The sequence below is a fragment of the Antedon mediterranea genome, chromosome 9 (assembly GCF_964355755.1).
Source record: "Antedon mediterranea chromosome 9, ecAntMedi1.1, whole genome shotgun sequence".
Taxonomy (NCBI): domain Eukaryota; kingdom Metazoa; phylum Echinodermata; class Crinoidea; order Comatulida; family Antedonidae; genus Antedon; species Antedon mediterranea.
This window is the reverse complement of record NC_092678.1, coordinates 7,205,777-7,227,969: the sequence shown is the minus strand read 5'-3', so window position 1 is coordinate 7,227,969 and position 22,193 is coordinate 7,205,777. Positions and strand designations below refer to the sequence as shown.

The window sequence follows — 22,193 nt, the reverse complement described above, 5'->3', positions numbered from 1 at the left end:
ATATTCTTTGTAATTATTAATTAATGCAAACGTTGAGAAGCAACTGTCAGTAGTACAGTTTATTTGTATATTGCACGTTCTATATAACAGTAGGGCCTACACTCACAGTAATACGTTTATTTGTACATGATTGTGTTATACATCTAACAGTACCCACACTCACAGTAAATTCAACGGCGACCACAAATGTTAATACGTATTTACAGTAATGTCCAAGTATTGCAATACTTATCTATATATAGGTTTTAGGTTAATTACCCAAGGGCCAATAAATTTACCTACAGCTGGTGGTACTTGTGTTAAAGCAAAGAGTTATTATTGGAATGTTCCATTCATCGGAAATCAATACATTTGTATAAATGTATATTAAATCTATCAAAATAGTATGTTTTTAAGAAAATAGGTCTGTCTTCAACATTATGATGCTGTACTCGAGCTGTTTAACCGGTTTTCATCCATTAAAAACAATTATCGTAGGAGGAGATAGGAAAATGCGAAGCATCCTCGTATTATTGTATGCGGGTATTTTTCAAGATAGACATGCATTGGACAGTGTAGGCCCTATACCACGATCGGAAAACACCCCTATTTGGGGCAAATCGTTGAACCTAAATTCGTTTTAATCGTCAATAACTAATTATCGAACTCCATTTAATTAGTAAACAGGGTTACATCAGGTGGTTAAAATCAGTATCGAAAGTACGAACCAACTTTATATACCATCGAGTAAACATTCTAGAAGTAAGGCGCGATTTACCGAATTTTGCCCTTACGTAAATTTATATATAGATAGATTACGATGTGTGCGCCCTCACATTCAATTCAATCCGAATCCGGTTCGCACGGAAGTATATATAGATGATTACGTTCATTTATGAGAGTAGCACGTTAAGATCAACACTTAGACATTATAAGCAGGACTGTATTGATGCCAAGACAATAACTAGGATTGTTATGTTAAACAGGAATTTACAATGAATATTTTATAAAACGTAAGTAAGCCTGCTTGAATTGAATTTTTTCTCGATAACGGAATAATAACGTTATAATAGCATGGTTATAATGTATATTTTACGGTGTTTTACGCCACGGCATATACTACCTATGTAAACATAGTCAGACAATATTGTTAGTGGTGTGCCGTACATGCCATGTTTCCTTCTTCGACGCAGAGATGTTGCATCAAAATCTGCCGTTAAATGCAATGTTAATTCTCTGTATACGCATCCACCGAAGATGTTATACTCACTTATTATACTAATTATTCACCCGTCTACGCGAAATGTGTATTTTCATTTAATTTAAATAATTGTATATCCATAAACGTGAGACTTTCGCATTGTATTAATAATTATCCTCTTACAACTAGCAGAGATAACTCTCAGCGCTGATCTTCACATTATACAATAATTAGGCTATTCGGTAATATTAATATTAGCATTTACCTGATTTTATTTAGAATGAGAAAGAAATAAAACAATACATAATACGTAATATTTTCTCCGGTATAAATATATATATATAATATAATATATATACAGTATATACTTACTATAATACTAATGCGGGTTGTGTTTTGATATTATGTCTGGAGTGTGTATACATATATGTTTATGGAGGAGTGAAATATAATTATATTTCTGCCATTTTCACCTTTAAATACGTCAGGGAATCTATTAATAATGCTGTCCTGTTTATAATTGTTTAGGCTTGTTACAAACCATATTTTAATAATAATAATAATAATGAGTAAAACGTATTTTGTGAATGCAATCAATATTCAATATTGACGCCATAGATGTTAACACGGACGGCTTTTAAATTGATTAGTGTCTTCATGGATATAGGCATTAATAAAATAAAATAAATAAAATAAGAAAATTGTGTTTGTTTTTGTTTGTTTGTTCTATCTTTATACTGGGTGACCTCTTCAGTCAAAGACTGATCTCCCAGAGGGCCCAGTTGGTGATCAGTGGCTGTGATGTACTAATACACCGGGGTAATCCCCTACTCGTCTCGAAAGATGTACTAGGTTATTTAAAGTGCACATGAACAAGTTGTGTACACTGGACCTACGGTTTGTAGTCCTTCCGAGAAGACTCGTTCTACCACCAGAACCATGGAGTGAGTGAGCCTCGAACCCCTGCCGATGTTATGGCTACGTGATTACGGTTCCACTGTCTTAACCGCTCGGCCACTCACTCACAAAATAATAAATGCATTTTTGATACAGTAACTTGTCTAATAGTTCTGTCTTGTCCACAGGTAAATTCCATAATACAGCATATCTTGTGTTTCACATGTGATGTCTGTATCATGGACGGTGCCAATGATACTGGCTAAATGTAGATACAATACTAGGATGAGTTGTAGTCGAATACGGATTATAATGTATCTGACGTGTTGCTTGTATCATGGAAGGTTAGGGTCTATTATACAGATGTGATTTATGTGTTTCACATGTGTTGCTGTATCAAGAACTTTGCCTATGATACTGCACAAAATTTATAATATAACCGACAATCGGTCGTTTTCTCATTAACTAATGACCTACTCATGAACTCCACTCATTTATAAGCACCATCAATATACGTTTGTTTCTCTCTTCTGTGAGTATCGCATACCAGCCTTTATTAATTCAATTACATGTGCGGCCTGTTTATGATAGTCGTTTTAGCAATTTTAACAATAAATTACATCGAATTGAATTAACTGCATTGAAACCTCAATTAAGTATAGTATTTCAATGAGGGATTGATTTTATATTTAATTTGTTTTCAAGCAGGAAGCTAATATCAGGAAACCTTACAGAATGAGAGACCACGTAAAATTGCACAACGTATTATTAAAGCTGATCTAACGCCTTGTTCATTTATCTATGAAAAGAGTATTTAAAAAAAAGTAAACAATATATTACGACAGCCAAGAGCAAATCTTTGTAGAACTAGAAAATCCTTCATTGTAAATAGCATTCATATTTTTAATTCTAATGTAAGACGTTAATGCAATTTTTAAATAGTTTTACATTTTTAACTTTTTATCTTGTATTTTAATCTGTTATAATACTGCACGTTTTAAATTGTTGCAACATTTTTATGTGTGTTTTTTATTGTTGTTTTAATCTACCAAGGAAAGTGAATTTTTAGTTGATATATGCTATAAAAGAAAAAATTTACAACAAATTATTTATAGACTTTGTTTTTAAGAGAAAAGAAAAAGTAGATTTATATTTATTACATTATGAAATTATTTATATATTGTTCTTAAGAGAAATTTATATTGTATATTACTATTAATAAGAAAGTGTTATTATTTTAAGCTATTTTTAAAATTGAATTTATTTACAATTATATAGTTTATTTATTATTTATTTACATTTATTTACCCAGGGTAGCCCAAACAGTTAAGAACTGGTTTCCATTGGGGCCCTGCATTTTACGTACAAAAACAATAGCACAAAAAATATTTAAAAAATCAATAAATATACAACAATAACTTCGGATACAATTATCAAAGATGTATTGTTCGCGACCACATCTCCAAATAAAAACCCCATGACAAATGTAGATTAATAAAAACAAGAAGACTTCCAATTGCCTATTTTGTAGTTGTAATAAAGTTTATCACTTCCGTATAAAAACAACTAAAGCTAAGACTGAAAAAGACAAAATAAACAGTTACATTCAACCAAAAACACATTTTTAATACCGTCAATTTGACTATTGTTTGAGTTAAATTACAGTTTTTTCACTTAAATATAATTTTTTTCTTCAATCCAATCTCTGGTCAAATTGAAAAACTATTAGGCCTATATGGCATCAAAACGGCATATTTAACAAAAATGTTTCAACGGGACAACATAACATTAGCAAAAAAAATTGTTTCCAATTACGCGAACAAAAGTCGTATAATTAATTTAGCATGTATAGCCTAATACAGATTTTTAGAATTACCGTAATAATATTGATCAATACGTAGGACCATACGTACTGTAATATAATAATTATTGTCAATTATAACGCACCTAAATAGATTATTACCATTGATTGGACGGATTGGGTCACATGATATACAAATAAATGTGATGTATCACTCTCCAGAGTGCCGTAGCGTTATGCTACTATATCGAGTACTTTGCAACAATCATTGTCACTAACGAACCCGATTTACCGTTAATAATCATAGCTTCATATGATTAAAAATGTTCATACACACTTTTTAGATGCATTAATTTATAACGTCTGCATGTCCTGTCTGTGTCTACTTTGGGGTGTCCAACTTGCCCAACGGCGAGTAACCGCCTAACTCGTCTCGAATCGAAAGATGTAGGCCTAGGGCCTACTGTAGGTTCCCGTTAGAGTACACTGGACCTCCGGTATATAGTTCTTATCCGGCCGAGAAGCCTTGTTCTACGCCACTTAAAAACTAGACCTTGCCGATATAATTTATTAATAGTGTGGTTCCAGATTGAATTTCAACTTAATATTAGTTTTAAAAAATCAATATTTTGGCACAAATGGCGTTTCACACGTATAATGCTTGAGCTCAGAATTTAGACTGGTGGACTAATAATACATAACAAGAACAAATTACTGTAAATACAAACAGGGCAAATCTACTGTGTTCCATGTCTTAACCGTACGGCCACGATCATTGAGTAAGCCAATCATTCACATAAGCTTGGTTCCCACTAGAACGTAACGCAAGGACGTAAACGCAACGCAAGCGAATTGACCAATCACAAGCGATGGCTTATTCGCTTGTGATTGCTAACCGTCTATAACTTCGCTTGTCATTGGTTAAAACGCTTGCGTTGCGTTTACGTCCTTGCGTTACGTTCTAGTGGGAACCAAGCTTTAGCAATACACGTCACTTTTCGTCAATACGTCGCTGCGTTGCGTTCTAGTGGGAACCACGCTTAAGATGGCATAGGGCGTTTGCAGGCAACAATTAAGGTATGCTAACTACTACCTAATTGTACCTTCACAAATAATGGTATTGAGGATGCATTCTCTCCATTATTGTATACTCAAACTTAAATTAATAAAAATTGCTATTTTGCCGACGCACAAAAGGAATAACAATATTTAATACTATATCTTGTTTGAAGGTTTGCATAGCGAAATCAATAATACTACATCATTGTTTATATAGGATCGAGTCCGGAACCAACTTATAATAAATTAAGAGTCTAGTATTTCATTTCTTCGATGAATGAATAAAAGCAATTTAACGATCAGTTTCTTTTGATTTCAAGAATATTATATCGACAGAAAATGAATTAAAAAATGAATGGACTCTCTTTACAATCAAGATATCCGATTGGAAAGAAAATAACATCCGCTTATTGAAATGGACACAATAGAGCTTAAAGTAAAGCTTGGTTCCCACTAGGACACAACGCAGACGGAAGCGCGACGTAATTTCGATTGAGCAATGACAGTTCGTATAATCCATCACACAATCCATCACATCACCTGGCATTCGCAAAATACAAACGTTGCGCGTACGTCCTTAGCGGCGTCCTGATAGGAACACAATTGAGTCCCATCCACACTAAAACGTGGCTCCCACTAGGGCGAAACGCATTTACGTCGTAAGTGCGACGCCACGGCCTATCGTATAGTTTTTCCATTGACCTATAATTTATAGATTTCATTTCATTATTTATTCGGTCTATTTCAGTATAATTATACATCATGACAAAAAAAAAACCAGGGTCAACCTAAGTTAACTTAATCACTGTAGCTGAGCCGGTTGAATCATCCTTGATTTAGTATTAGAAGAAGAATGGGTTCGCTCTTTTCAACATTCACCTTGTGAAAATGCCAATTATTGTACGACAATAAACAATTTTCTATAGTTTATTAAAACAGTAGGTGCGCTGTAATTGTAAAATAATACACAAACAAATCAATGGATGTTTTACCTTAAAGATTATAGGACTTAAGTCCCTTCGACTTCACAGCTGACAACTCTTCATTTTATATACTGGCGAAACTTTCAGAGACGTCTGTTTAAAAAAAATCGACTCGGCTTGCACTATCAGGCGTGGTTATGAGTTTTGTATTCGTTGAATTGGTTTCTATTGGGTTAGGGTTTAGAGTTAGAGTTTGTTAATATTCTCCCCATATCGTCATTATTATTATTATTATACAGTATTAGTTATATTATTATTATATTTTCTTCTCAAATGTTATGTTGATTTATTTTCATGGGCCATCAGATTCTGCCGGATGGAACACCATAGTAGAATATTGTTGAAAATAAATAAGTAATGAAAATAAATGCACATAGTTACCACGGTTGTATTTTCTATTCCATTCCACAGGTAGGAACATCAAACAATGGAGACATCTATACGGCTACTTTGTTTGGCATTTGCAACGTCATTCCTGTTTTCAACATATATATGGTAAGTTTGATAAATGATTAACAACTAAAGCTTGTTTCCCACTAGCGACGCAACGTAAAGCGTGGTTCCCACTAGCAACGCAACGCAAGGACGTAACGCAACGCAAGTGAATTGACCAATCACAAGGGATGGCTTATTCGCTTGTGATTGCTAACTGTCTATAACTTCGCTTTTCATTGGTTAAAACGCTTCCGTTGCGTTTACGTCCTTGCGTTACGTTCTAGTGGGAACCAAGCTTAATGCAAACCGACGCAACGTAAGAAAATGCTCTTCCAATAGTTGTGTTTGCCCCCGCCTGCGTGAAATCAAACCTGCGATGTTTGCAGCACTGTTGCGTCGTCGGTTCCCACTTGCGATTACGCTATACAGCACTTTGCGTCAATACGTCGTAGCGTTGCGTTGCGTTCTAGTGGGAACCACGCTTAAAGCAGGGGCCTCAGGTCTTTACGCTACGCCACTGGATTAATTAATTCAATCTTTGGGCCTTGGTAAATAATATTTGCAAGTCACAGCAACGAATTGAAGAAGCATTACGTTTAATGGGTTTATTAAGTAGTCTGTGTTGTTATAATTATAGGTTTGAAGTATAAGTTTTTGATACGTGGTGATTTACGATAAAAAATAATGTGAAACCAATTTTACTACATACAATTCATATAACTTAGGAAATCAGAAAGCACATCGAACAAACATTTTTTTGGATTAGTAATTTTGATTCAAATACGTTGAACGACAGTGGCGTAACGGCTATGACCGCTCACTGGATAAACCCCGGGGCCCCGGAGATTATGGAGAGGGGTGGGGCTGAGAAGTGTGCCCAGATGAAAAGCCATTAAAATAATATGTCGAAAAAGGCTACAAACGCCAACTTGGGGGCCAGGTCTCTGGATTACGCCACTGTTGAACGAGTGTTTCCACAGAATTCTATCCATAAATTAACAACGGTAAAATAAAAGATTTGGACCTATAGATTAGTAATCTGTTTTTTTTTACAAAAATGTATATCAATAAGTCTATTTCCACAACAAATGATGATATAATCAAAGTGAACACCAGACTATATTAAAAGCCATGTAATTCGAACATAGCCTACGTAATAATGTATTAAAATAAAAGTTCTCCATTCAAACATTGCTTTTAATCAGTCATTTTTATATTTATATTTCATAGGTGGAATATTCACCCGTATAACTTTGACAATAAAGATGTGAAGCATCTGGGATTGTATTCTGTGCCTGATTTAGGCATACCGAGCAGGCAACCAGACAAAGAAATAATAGAGGACCATAATATACCAATAAACTTAACGATTTTAAAAGACAACTTTAAGTACATTGCGCATATGTCAACCGATAGTGAAAGTACACTCAACTTATCAAGTATACTCATGACACCATGGAAACAGAACGTATCGAATTTACAACAATTAAGGTAATACAATAGATCCATATGACTAGGTTTTATTTCTATTGAACACCGTAATTCTAGTTTGTTTCAGTTTCTTAACCATACTTTTGTTTTCTATTATGGCTATATTTTATAGTAAAAAAATATAGGCCTATAAGAATAAAGTGTTGTCATTTCCTATAGTGAAATATAAAGCCCAACAAAATGACTATTATCATCCATACAGAGTCAGAGAGACAGTGATTGTAATAGGCCTAAAGATTGGTTCCCACTAGTGACGCAACGTAACGCAATCTACGCAACGTAAGCAAATGCCTAATCTAATAATTGTGTTTGCCCCCGCCTGCGTGAAATCAAACCTGTATGTTTGCCGCACGTATTGCGTCGTCGGTTCCCACTTGTGTAGACTTGCCCCAAGTCTGTATTTATTGTCTTTTATTTATTTGTTTTTATTTCGACCGCGATTTTTGTCTGAAAATACAACTCAAGTAATACACGTATGAAACGCCATATGTGCAAAAATATTTATATTTTTACTAATATTAAGACAAAACTCCGTCTGGAGCCCAGACTACCACTTGTGTTACGCAGTAGGCCTATAGCACTTTGCGTCGATACGTCGCTGCGTTGCGTTCTAGTGGGAACCACGCTTTAAGCGGAAACAGCGTGTTTGTCTCACGTAGAATCTGTATTATAATCCTGAGTGGGTTTCCGCGTTTGTTAAGTGGTCATAAGAATAACAGATTTTATATTTTTGTTTTCCGGTTGCCGTTTATCGCTTACCATCTTCGTCTGCGTAAATTTGCCTTTAAAAAGAGAGTTGCATCAAGGTGGGTGACGCTAAGATCAGCGACTTGTTGAGAGATAAATCGATGTAGACTTACCGTACAATGCTTTTAAATGTTCATGTATGAAGGTGAAAAGATTATGTTATACATTGTTTAGGATTTATGCAAATCTAGCATTAATCATTTTTATATCAAAACAAAGTATGGAGAGAAATTAATATAATCGACCGCCATTTTGACCAGAACAGCTGCTGTTTAAGGATGCCTACTAGTATGATGTATTGATTGGTTTTCTTAATTAAAAACGTATTAAACACAATAGTGAAAACACAAACATAAATTATTTCCAGTATATGGTCCTTTAACAAAAAGATATAAATATTCATATAAACGCCTTATAATAATCATGTGGTCATTATTAATACGGAAGAATAACAAATGTTTTCTTCATGATGATGTATTGAATTTTATTATAATATTGTTGGTGTGTATAGCCAGCGAGGCAAATAAAGAGAAATGTTGTTTTTTTTTTCTTTTGTGAGATTCACTCACTTTTATTTCATTCTTGACAATGTACAATTACAAATGTTTTGATACCTGCCATGATCATGTCTTGATATTGTGATTATATATTATGGGTTTTTTTAAAAAATAGACTTGATCCAAGCGTAACAGCTATGAGCGCTCAGAGCTAAACTCAGGGGGGCCCGGAGGCGATTTTTTTTTCGTACATAAGTTGGGGACCCCCTCATGAAACGTCACAAAATAAACATGAATAATTCATCAGTTAAATGTTCTTGCTCCGTGTGCATCCAAGCGTATAGCAACAAGAAGTGATTACAGTAAGTTTACACAAGTGCGGTACGATTCTAGGCCTATCTCTGCTGTGTGGTTGCCGCGTGCGATTTCATAATAGAATAGCGGCGTTTTGTGTGGATTGTCGAAATAATCAGCCTTTAGTTTATGGTGTTTTTAATATAATTTATTACTAAAGAATTACGTGTTAAAATCATAGTTTCTATTGATACTATTAGGCCTAATTACTAGTCTCTAAACCCATGTCTATTCTAGTAGTAGCTGTGTTGGTGTGTGTGACGTGTGTGTTAGTTAGGTATGACATAGTCCGAGTAATAAGTCAGCAAAATTAAACAATAAACATTACACAAAAATACATTTTTTATTCTCGTTGGTCTAATCTTCCCATCTCATGTGTTCATATACGCGCATTTTTAAAGTTCCTTTGAGTACATGCAAATTGTTTGATAATGAAATAGCAGAATAAAAAAATTACAGGTACACAAATTATACACATTCTTTATTCTTGTGGGTCTAAGCTTTCTTTGGGCTATGTCCAATTACTACTTAGTTTAATGTCTTGCCTAGCTGTCGATTAGCCTCGACACATTTTGCATAGTGTGTGTGTGTAAGAAGAGTGCGCGAAGGCAATCACGTGAATTGACCTAGAATCCTATTCCTAGGCCTATTAATTGTAGAAAAAATCGTATCGCAGTTGTGTAATCACTTCTTGTTGCTATACGCTTGGGTGCACACGGAACAACAAATTTAACTGATGAATTATTCATGTTTATTTTGTGACGTTTCATGAGGGGTCCCCAACTTATGTACGAAAAAAAAAATCGCATCCCGGACAACGTTGCCAGACCAACTTCGGTATTGCCAGAAAAAAAACGTTGATTTTAAGATTTTAAATCGTCATTTACTCGATGAATAACCGTTTATACGGTAATAATTTTATCTAAAAAAATTCTAAATACGTTTCTGCAAATGCACAAGCATTTTTTAGAAAATACTCCATAGATTCAAGAGTTATAGCCAAAAAACTGCAAAATTTTCCATTGAAGGGATAGGAATATATTCCTAAAGTGACGTCACCCGCGAATTTGTTTGATTTTCAAATGGGGCTTTCCCCAAAAGGGCCAATTTATATTTTGTAACAATATACATTCTAGCAACACCTAATAGCCCCCAAAACATCATTCTAAAATGAAAAAAATCGAAAATCCATTTCAGGCCCATTTTAATTAAAAAGTGTTCCCGAATTAAAATCCTTGATCCGGATTTAATGGAATCTTCAGCGACCATTATATCAAACCGTCGTTTAAATTTGGAAAAGATCTGTCTTTTAGTTTTGACGTTATCCTGCTAGCAGACAAACATACAAATAAATATCGCATACAAAATATAATCTCCTTGGCGGAGGTAATAACAAAGTACTTAAACGAAAATAAAAACAAAACTAGAGGGTATTCCGAGAGTACAAACCTCCGCCTACTGTAAAATTTCACTACATAAAATGTCCCCGGGATATTATATATATATTTAAAAATTTTTTTTGTATTAGTTCTAAGTGTAAATAGGCTAACTGCACACTACAAAGTTGTGGATAAGCGTTTGGTGTAATGGTTATGTATCCAGCCTCTCACAGTTGAGATCGCTGGTTCAAGTCGCGCTGAGGTTTTTTTAATTATTTTTTTTAATATTTTTTGTTGTGGACCTTGATCTTTGACCCTGACCCTTCAAAATTTAACCACAATTATAATATGATGAGTCATTGATTATTGTGGCTAAGTTTGGTGAGAATCGAATAAAAACTGTGGTCTCTAGGCAGTAAAATAGTTTTTTGTTAGTTGTGACCTTGACCTATTACTTTTCCCCCTCAAATTCGAACTCGTCCGAGCTTTTGGGGCATAGATCATTGTGACAAAATTTGGTGAGAATCGGCTAAAAACTGTGGCCTCCAGGCTGTTCACAGACACACACACACGCCCACATACAGGGGTAAAAATATAACCTCATTGGCGGAGGTAATAATGAAGATAAACAGCAATAATTAAAAAAAAGAAGAAAAAAAAAATAAATGGAAACGAGATAAATAGAGTTTTAGAGAAGTTCATATTAAAAGATACATGTAAAATAAAATTTACAAAGCCATAGTACTTTTCATCAAAATGAAATGAATTTCCTCAGTTTCCAGTTAAGCTTGAGGACAAATATAAATACAAAATACAAAAAATACAAATACAAAATACAAAACAATTGTTATACATTTTTTTTATGGATGTGAATGTGAAAAAAAAAAATAATGATAATAAATAGATATTAAACATTAACTCCATTATAAAGTGTAAGTATTGGTCTGTGTAAGATTATTTTGGGTTTTTTGCACTATTTCATTTTACTTGTATAATTCGCTTGTTACTAATTAAGATTTTAATGTTATTTTTGATACTTTTCTTTTTGTTTTTATATCGCCTTGTACGTGTGCCTCTGATACAAAAGCGTTTGTTCAATAAAGTTTATCAGAAGCTAATATAATTCCAAAACAAGTGCTTGGGGAATGGCCCAACAAAATAAGAACTTGAGGCTGCAGCTAAAAATAATAACAAAACTCATTTTAATGAAATCAGCTACAAAATCAAACTGAAGGAGTATCGACAATAGTAGTTTGACCTGAGTAATGTCAACCGGAAAAGAAAAGAAAGAAAGGCAGGCCAAAGGTGACGTGGAGACAAACAATTTAACAGGAAAAAGGAGAGGTGACAATCAGAAAGATCCAGAAAATAAAGTGACAGTAAATTAGAATTGAAATTTAATCAGACAGAAATATACAGTGATAAAATACTTTTCATTGAACAGAAACCAGTGGAGATGAAAACCCACGTATTAAAGGGGGGAGGGGACAGAAAAACGATTGAACAGGAAAGAAGGGAAGAGGGGAATCATGGAATGGAGGTAGAACTAATCGCCAAAAAGCGGCCGGGAGAGATGGAGAGAATATGTTAATGGGCCGTCATCACCCGGAAACAGGACGGTGATTAAGAAAGATCCAGCCATCAGTAAAACTCAAATCTAAATTCAATCATACACAGAAATCCAGAGATCCAATTTGAACCGGAACCAGTGGTATTTATGAGAAAGAAGGGAAAATGGATGGAGGCCGAGCAAATTGCAAGACACGAAAGAGATAGGAGAGAATAATGATAATGGCCTTGTGTGCCATCACTAAACTGACATGTCAACCGGAAGGGAAAAGGCGGGAAAAATAGAAAAATTTACCAAATTTCCTCAAGTTTGCAAACTCAACCTGATTCTCCGTGTTGTATCTTCACTACTACGATATTTACATAGTATCATAGGAATTATTGTATTACGATATCTCATTTTTTATTTAAGGTAAAGGGTTAGGTTATAGAATATGATACCGTGCAAGATAATAACACGTGCAACTGAAATGTTGTAGGCCTCTATTACCAAATACTTCCTATGGTACTGGAGAAATATAGGTACAAAACCTCTGCAAACATTCTCTGCTATTTGCGGAAGGCCTGAATTAATTTGCAACGGTAGTTGTCCATCTGCTGTTTGACCACACTGTCCTTTGATTCATGGCTGATTTGTTCCAAACGTCAACTACAGTAGGCCTACTACACGTATTAGCAAACGTTTGTTTGCAATCTCCGTTTTTCAACAGTCACTATTTGAGGCTTTGTTGTACTAAACTGCCAGAGAACAGGAATACAAAGACTGTTATTTGATTTTCCGATTACACATACCTTAGAAAACGATGGTATGTCAAGAAAGAAAAGAAAGAAGAGAAGAAGAAAGAAAAGAATAGAAGAATTCAAACAGTGTTTCTAGGATAAATTAAATGTGCGTTTATGTCGACACGGAAATCATTCCAACTCAACTGTGTCTACACACTCCGAGCAACTGAACGCCACTGACATTAATTGCAAAACGCAAACATAAAATGCAAACATTTCGACAAAAGCTTATATTTTAGATCTTTTCAGTCACAATAATATTTTAATTTTAATCTTCTTTTCTTTTTTCTAGATCCGATTTAAAAAGTGTAGTTCAAGCAGACATGGTCATGAGCAGAACAAATGTGAAAAAATCTCAAAGAATTAAGTGCACGTTAAATACGGGAACAATCAAGATAGACGACAGATTTTATAAATTGTTGCAGACAAAAGTACGTTTTTATTTTTTAAATTTAAGTGAAGAAACTCTAATATCAAAGTATCAAAGAAACTTGTGTTCAAAATATTAAATCTTCAAATTCGATTTTAATCATATTTTATTTATTTTAATCGATTTTAATCATATGCATGTAGTTGCTGTACACGCAATCTGAACTGGCCCGATATTTCTTTTCGTAAGTTGGGGACCCCACATGAAACGTCATAAACATGAATATTCATTAGTCATATCCATAAGGTGTGACGCGACCATGTGTATAACAGAACGATCCTAAATTTCTGGCTACACTATCAAACTTTATCAAAAATGTGACGTGCCCATATGGACACGATGATGTCATATCACTACCATATTTAGGAACATTTTTTTTTGTCAAACTAGTGTAGACTAGACTAAAGCTTAAAATTAAAGAAGAAACACAAATAAGATGCAGTACGGAGAAATCATGTGAAAAGATTTCACGAGCTTGTTAATAAAATGGTTATAAATAATTAGCATTTGTCTTTACAGGACACCATTGATCATAATACCTACAACAGATGTTCCATTGTGGGTAATGGAGGGATATTAAAGGGAAGTAAGTGCGGCAAAGAAATCGATAAAGCTGACTTCGTTATAAGGTGAGTTTTCAATCAAATATATACAAGTCTATTATTAAGAGAGAGAGAGAGAGTTTGTGTTTGTTCGTCGTATGCACTCATCCAATCAGAATCAAAATGATCACAATTACATTTGTATATGTTTGTTGTCCGACTTACCAATAACTCCACAGTATAATCTCACAAACGATGGCGGTGCTCATTAACTATCGTTAACTATGTTGTTAATGGGGCCTAACAGTATTTTACTGAAAATTGCCGCACGAATGCAATGACATATACGAAATGTTTGTGTTGTCAAAATACAATACCGGCTAGCAATTTTGAGAGGGAAAAATGAATTTTATAGTCAATATATCGCTTTGACTATAAGAGTGTTTTAGTATTAATATTTAGGCCTACAATTTTAAAATATTGTGGCGCAGTTTGTTGGACGTTGGGCTACTGATCGTGAGCTCGATTCGCATTGTTGTATCCTTGGGCAAGACACTTTACTAACGTTTGGTTCCTTCAACCCAGATGTAAAAATACATGGTAAAGTCAAGACACAACTTTGCGCTGATTACTATAGCTGCATTATAGGAGTATGTTTCCATACGGGTTTGATCCAAAATGATATGTAGGCCTACAGCACTTGCTTCACAACATTAGGCGCTTTATAAATCCAGAATAATATTATTAATAATAAAAGGACACACAACCAAATTACGAAATGTACCGATATCCTTTTCCTAGTCATTATGGTTTTAAAAAAATCAATTCAACTTTTAACTCAATCAACATCTTGTGCTGCATATCCGGATAGGTACAGGTCCAGCCGGAAACACTAAAAGGTGTAAATGCACAATGATAATGCATAATGATCCTGGTGGATTCGTAGCCATAAGTGATTTAGATAAAATCTATATATTAATGCTACTACATTTTTCGCGTAATTTTACGTATCTCCTCCGAAACCGCTGAATGTTACATGCTTACATTTGGCACACTGATGTTTCTATGCACAGGATAGGTTACAATATTACTTTCCTGAATTTTATAAAAAGGATACACACTATGTCGAACAAAACAGTAATTTGACGTCTCGGGGACCATGTTTCGCGAATTGTTACGTCACGTATCAACTACGCAACCTCCTGTATTATGTGTACCGCAGTGGCCGGATCTATAAATACCACGCCGAGCCGCCAAATTAAAACAGTTTTTAGTCTCGGCAGCCGGCCAACCGTATCGACTTATCGCGTCGTGGAAGTTTTAATTAATTACACTATCTTTGAACATAATGTATTTCGTAAATCACGGATATCTCAGTGTGTGAAACGCCGTGGCCATTTATATATCAATGCTCAGTCAATTCTAGTTCGAATCCGCGAAATGTGTAAATAATAAGTATCACCGCTTAAAGCAAAAACAAAACAAAGCTAGACCACAATTTAATTACAACATTAGCAACAAAGATAACAAAGCTCCCACAAAAAAATTGTAAAAAATAAAAAACCATTGAACTAAAAAAAATGAATAAAAATATACACACTCAAACAAAACGAATTCAAAATGTTTGATATGATGTTGAACTTACCACCACAATTACGGAAAACAATTAGTCTTTCCGCTGCAATGTATTTATTATTTAAAGGTAAATGTGACGTATTGTATACTATTTCTGAGCATATAAAAACAAAGCTCTCTCACAAATAACAACAAAATAATAAACAAAATCATTCACCACGAAAAACATCCAAAATATATAGTTTTCGTTAGTGTCCAGGCGCATCTAATTTCGACTAGCACCACCATGTGCACTTTTTTGTGTTGATTTCAAGTCCGTAATTATTATTACAATATTGATTTATTCTACCAATTTGAAATAAACTGACAAGATGCTCTCTTTAAAATGAATAAATGGTTCATATTTACATATTTTAACTTTAAGGAAACCACTTAATACAATACAATTATTCCTGTACGCTTGCGGTAATTGAATATTACGATTTTATCGGATATTGTTGTTTTGTTTTTTGTCAATTAAATAAAAATAAATTAAAAAAATATACATAGGCCTATAAAACAGGCGGCTCACGTGAGGTAGGTAAAGCACAAACATTTTCGTTGGCCTTATTTTATAGTCTTATGTTATTTATTTTCAGATGTAATGCACCGCCGATAGGTCAATTTAAAGAAGATGCTGGTGTTAACAGTAATATAACTACAATGAACCCTTCAATTATTACAAAAAAGTAAGTGGTCTGTTTGGTGTCCATGCAAATTCCGTAATACAGCATCCCATGTGTTTCACATGTGAAGTCTGTATCATGATACAATCTCATATTTAAGTAGGAACATTGTTTTAAACCAGAATTCAGATTGTCTAAAGTATCTAGTATAATATGTACCGCCCATAACCCCTTTTTGTCCCTGCTTATTAATATTGTATTAGTCGCGTGCAAACGCGACTCTACAGCTCACTATGTCGGTTGATCGGTCTGTCTGTCGGTCGGTTGGTCGATAAACACTAACTCAAATTTGTGCACGCGACAGGAGCCATGTATTATGGTCTTGTCTCTCTAGAAGACACATGCATAAACTATTCGCTACATATTTTAAATTTTAAATTTTGCTTTGTGTAAATAAATGAATTTAACATCCTATTTTTAAATGTATATGTTTTATTTTGTATAAATATTTTTTGAATAAGTACGGTAGTAAAAATAAAAAAATGTGTTCACATGTGACATCGTATCATGAAATTTGCCTATAAAACTGGGGTAAAAATTAGATACAATCATTTTGATTAAAACTGACCGTATTTTGAATGAAATACTTGAACTGATAATTCCCAGTGGTGTAAATCCACAACGTATCCATTTCCGAGTTATATGAATATTTGGTAATACAGCATCTTAAGCATATATCACATGTGGTGACTGTATCATGTAAGAAGCAGGTTACTCCTAGATGCATGTGATGTATTACCATTATTCATATGATACTTCGGAAATAGCAGAACAGAGAATCGACTGAAAATTAAATCTTCTAAATAGATTTCACAGGACAATCAAACCACCTTCCGGAAGCAGGAAGTACATCTCTACGTCTATTTCTTTTCTATTACCGGTATCATAATATAACAATATTTTCCTAGAAAATAAAATCCCCTTTTATCCGTAACGCCGCAAAAATAACTATTTTAAACAAAGCTGGAAATATTACGCCCTCTATTGATCGACTATTATTAAAAACTACCGGATAATAATTATGATAATAAAAGGAGGAAATTATATCATATATATGTGGTGTAATGGTTAGGACATCTGCATATCAAGCAGAAGGTTCCGGGTTCGAATCTCTCCTATTCTCACAGATTTCCTAATCTTATCATTTCAAATTAATTAATTAATTAAATTTCAGTATATCACCGGGCGGTTTATAATTAACATTCAGCTCTTGTTCTGATAAAGCCAAGTTTATCAATGCTTGACTTGATATAGGCCTAACATAGATAGGAAATAAATAGCTTGCAATTGCTATACTTAATACAGCATAAATAGCAAAAAAATAGCTTGCAATTGCTATACTTGATACAGCATAAATAGCAAAAAAATAGCTTGCAATTGCTATTGATACAGCATAAACAGCAAATACATAGCTGTTCAATTGTTATACTTGATACAGCATAAATAGCAAATACATCTGTTCAATTGCTATACTTGATACAGCATAAATAGCAAATACATCTGTTCAATTGCTATACTTGATATAGCATAAACAGCAAATACATAGCTGTTCAATTGCTATACTTGATACAGCATAAATAGCAAATAAATAGCTTGCAATTGCTATACTTGATACAGCATAAATAGCAAATAAATAGCTTGCAATTGCTATACTTAATACAGCATAAATAGCAAATAAATAGCTGTTCAATTGCTATACTTGATATAGCATAAACAGCAAATGCATAGCTGTTCAATTGCTATACTTGATATAGCATAAATAGCAAATAAATAGCGGTTCAATTGCTATACTTGATATAGCATAAACAGCAAATGCATAGCTGTTCAATTGCTATACTTGATATAGCATAAATAGCAAATAAATAGCGGTTCAATTGCTATACTTGATATATAGCATAAATAGCAAATACATAGCTTGCAATTGCTATACTTGATACAGCATAAATAGCAAATACATAGCTTGCAATTGCTATACTTGATACAGCATAAATAGCAAATAAATAGCTTGCAATTGCTATACTTAATACAGCATAAATAGCAAATACATAGCTTGCAATTGCTATACTTGATACAGCATAAATAGCAAATAAATAGCTGTTCAATTGCTATACTGTACTTGATATATAGCATAAATAGCAAATAAATAGCTTGCAATTGCTATACTTGATATAGCATAAATAGCAAATAGAAAGTTTATCAAGCTGTATATTTTTAATGTATATATTTTTGTGAATAAAAAAACCACATGTTAATGTTAATGGATAAAACGGATATTAATCTTCTTTCAGCTCTCTACTCACCTAGTAATTTGTTTAACGTATTATTTTTTAGGTTTGGTAACCTACGGACGAATGTACAACAATCTAGATTTATAAATACAATAAAGGAATACAGAAACAGCATTTGGTTTCCAAGTTTTTCAAATTCATGGATTAATAGACTGGGCATTACATTGAATAACTTACTGAACAGACGTTTAAAATCATTACATTTAATACACGGAAATCCTTACCACTACAAAGAGATAGGAGCATATTGGGCACAAAAGGGCCTACAAAACAGATTATCAACAGGTTTGTTTAGTTTAGTACGTTTAAATCGAAAATTCTGCTTGATTATTGAAAAAAAGATAAACATTTTGGCACACATGGCGTTTAATACATGTAATTAGTCGTCCGCTGATGAGATTTTTAACTACATGATAGTTGGGCCCATTGCACGAGATCAATAATTATTGAACCTAATCTTTCTGTCAATCAATAATACAATCATGCTAGGTGGCAGCACCAAATTATGCTAGATACAATTACAGTCAAAATTGGCCAAAATCAATGTGTCAGAGTTCATGTTTTCGGCCAAATTATGCTAGATTGGGTAAAATTATTCTAGATTGGGTAAAATATTGCTATATTTGTTGTAAAATATGCTGCTGATTTGGTTTTTCAAATTATGCCAGATTTTCTAAAATTATACCTAGCATAGATAAATGCCAGATATGGCTGTGAATCATTGACCAAAAGATGTCCATGGGGTTCGAACCCAGGGCGTCCGGTTCAGTCAGTCAGAAGTCATATGCAAGCTGGCTCTCCGAAATCGTTGATACAACCATGTATAATACAACCTATTCGATTCCATTTCCATGATGTCACCTATAATGTCCTAATTCATGCCATGACGTAACACCATTCAGGCCTCCAGTGCACCTGATACTGAGGGACCTTTATGCAACATACATGCTCATTGAATGTTTTTATTATTGCTTTTTCTTTTATATCTTTGTTTATTTTTGTAAATGTTGTTTATAACCATACCTTGATGTTAAGGTGAATGTTAATAAATTTGAATTTATATGCATTACAACTATCCTGTAGATAAAAATGTGGCCGCCAATAGCGCAACGTAACAAGTAGCAAATATTGCCGAACGTTTTCATGACGCGACTACACAGATAATATCCTATGCATGAGTGTATATTGCTGAGCATGCGCATAATGACTTTTCGACGTAGCTGTGTAACCGTAAAACCGAACCGTTGCTGACATTATCTTTGTAATAGCCTACCATTTACCATATTACTTTTCTTTTTCTTTTAGGCTTTTATTTAACAACGACAGCGCTGCTATTTTGTGACGAGGTTCATCTGTACGGGTTTTGGCCGTTCTCAACTGACATACACAACCGCACAACATCATATCATTACTACGAAGATGTAAAAATTTCAAAAGTAGTTCACGCTTTTGACAAGGAGTTTAATGAACTCGTTAGACTACATAGTGAGGGTGTTTTACAACTTCATGTCGATGATTGCAGTTAAAATATCAATATTAATTAAAATTAATACAATAGGATCAACTGTGTCAATAGTAAATCAATACCAATATCAATTACCTATATTGTTTTTTTTTAATACAATCGTAATTTGAATTTAATGAATTTTGGAAATACCCCAAACGTTTTACAATTTTTTGGGTAAATTTGGATGCCTTTCCAATCTTCTTGTCGAGTCGTTCCAAACGTCTAGTATCTTGGTCAGTGTGAAGTCATTAACTAGACTACCAAACATCCGAACGGATTTGAAACCAAGTATTACAGTATCATCATTTATTAATATTTGCTGCCCTCTATAATTTCAATTTGAAAAGGTTTTTTTTTTTGTTTATTTTGTCACGAAGTTAGCGAAATACGAATAGATGAAACACCCACAATGTGAAAACAACCACAAAGAACACATTGCTATTATTTTTTCCACCAAACACGTTTCGTTGTTCCTCGCAATGACATCGTGATAATTATTTGTTTATAATAATATAATAATAATAGTCACATATTGAATTAGTGAAAACCATGTGTTTGCTAATGACAAATATTTAAATATTTACTTACTTGTTTACATGTTTCCGGGGTTCTAGGACACCTACCCCCTAGACAGTTACCCCCCGGATGTTTCACCCGGACAACTACCCCCTTAGGACAACTATCCCCCGGACAACTACCCCCCGGACAACTACCCCCTTAGGACAACTACCCCCTTAGGATAACAACCCCCCGGACAACTACCCCCCGGACAACCACCCCCTTAGGACAACTACCCCCTGGGTAACTACCGCCGGTCAACTACCCCCCGATCAACTACCCCCCCCCCCCCAATCCAAAAGTAGACAAATATATAGGACTGGTTTCTGTAAAAATGAAATCATCTGTTTTTAACGGGTGTTTCGAAACTATAGAGACCCGAGACCAGAGACCTGACACGAGACCCAATACGAAAAGGGAGACCTATATTTGGGTCTCCATTTTCGTATATTAGGGTCTCCCTTTTCGTATAGTGTGGTCTCTCTTTTCGTATAGTGGGGTCTCCCTTTTCTTATAGTGGGTCTCACTTTTCGTATATTTGGGTCTCCCATTTTGTATATTTGGGTCTCCCTTTTCGTATATTTAGGTCTCCCTTTTCGTATATTAGGGTCTCCCTTTTCGTATAGTGGGGTCTCCCTTTTCGTACGTGGGTCTCCCTTTTCGAATATTTAGGTCTCCCTTTTCGTATTGGGTCTCGGGTCTCTGGTCTCGGGTCTCTAGTTTCGAAACACCCGTTTTTAACCGATTATTCTGTTTAACAGCACGCTAGACCCTAGATGTGCTAGATTTAAAGTACCGTATTTATTGAAAAAACGGCCTGGGCTGTTTATTGTTTAGGTGGTTTTGTTCCTAGGGGTAATTGTCCGGGGGGTAGTTGTCCCTAGGGGGTAATTGTCCGGGGGTAGTTGTCCCTAGGGGGTAATTGTCCGGGGGTAGTTGTCCCTAGGGGGTAATTGTCCGGGGGGTAGTTGTCCCTAGGGGGTAATTGTCCGGGGGGTAGTTGTCCCTAGGGGGTAATTGTCCGGGGGGTAGTTGTCCCTAGGGGGTAATTGTCCGTGGGGTAGTTGTCCAGGGGTTAGTTGTCCTACGGAGGTAGTTGTCCTAAAAGATTATTTGCTCTCGGAGTATTGTCCAGGAAGTAGTTGTCCTACGGGGAGGGGAGTATTGTGTCAGAGTTAGTTGTCCGCGGGGTAATTACCCAGGGGGGGGGGGGTAATTGTCCGGGGGGTAATTGTTCGGGGGGTCATTGTTCGGGGGGTCATTGTTCGGGGGGTCATTGTTCCTAGGGGGTAATTGTCCTAAGGGGGTAGTTGTCCGGGGGGTATTTGTCCGGGGGGTAGTTGTCCTAAAGGGGTAGTTGTCCTAAGGGGGTAGTGGTCCAGGTGGTGGTTGT

At 34.8% G+C, this 22,193-nt stretch overlaps 1 protein-coding gene across 1 annotated transcript; it reads left to right on the top strand.

Annotated features, from left to right (window-relative positions):
* The first annotated feature begins 252 nt into the window (after positions 1 to 252).
* Positions 253 to 20,969, top strand: LOC140058712 (alpha-N-acetylneuraminide alpha-2,8-sialyltransferase-like). Its single transcript, XM_072104428.1, has 8 exons — positions 253 to 992; positions 6,332 to 6,415; positions 7,586 to 7,846; positions 13,468 to 13,606; positions 14,125 to 14,234; positions 16,361 to 16,450; positions 18,779 to 19,020; positions 20,041 to 20,969. The coding sequence occupies exons 2-8, from the start codon at positions 6,348 to 6,350 to the stop codon at positions 20,259 to 20,261; spliced, it is 1,131 nt and encodes a 376-aa protein (XP_071960529.1). The 5' UTR covers positions 253 to 992; positions 6,332 to 6,347; the 3' UTR covers positions 20,262 to 20,969.
* The last annotated feature ends 1,224 nt before the right edge of the window (positions 20,970 to 22,193 follow it).

What these genes read in the sequence shown, in the direction of transcription:
- LOC140058712 (XM_072104428.1), top strand. Translation starts at nt 6,348, where the DNA reads ATGGAGACATCTATACGGCTACTTTGTTTGGCATTTGCAACGTCATTC. An exon ending in AAAGCTGACTTCGTTATAAG is followed by an intron (nt 14,235 to 16,360) that starts GTGAGTTTTCAA and finishes ATTTATTTTCAG; the next exon opens with ATGTAATGCACCGCCGATAG. An exon ending in CCTTCAATTATTACAAAAAA is followed by an intron (nt 16,451 to 18,778) that starts GTAAGTGGTCTG and finishes ATTATTTTTTAG; the next exon opens with GTTTGGTAACCTACGGACGA.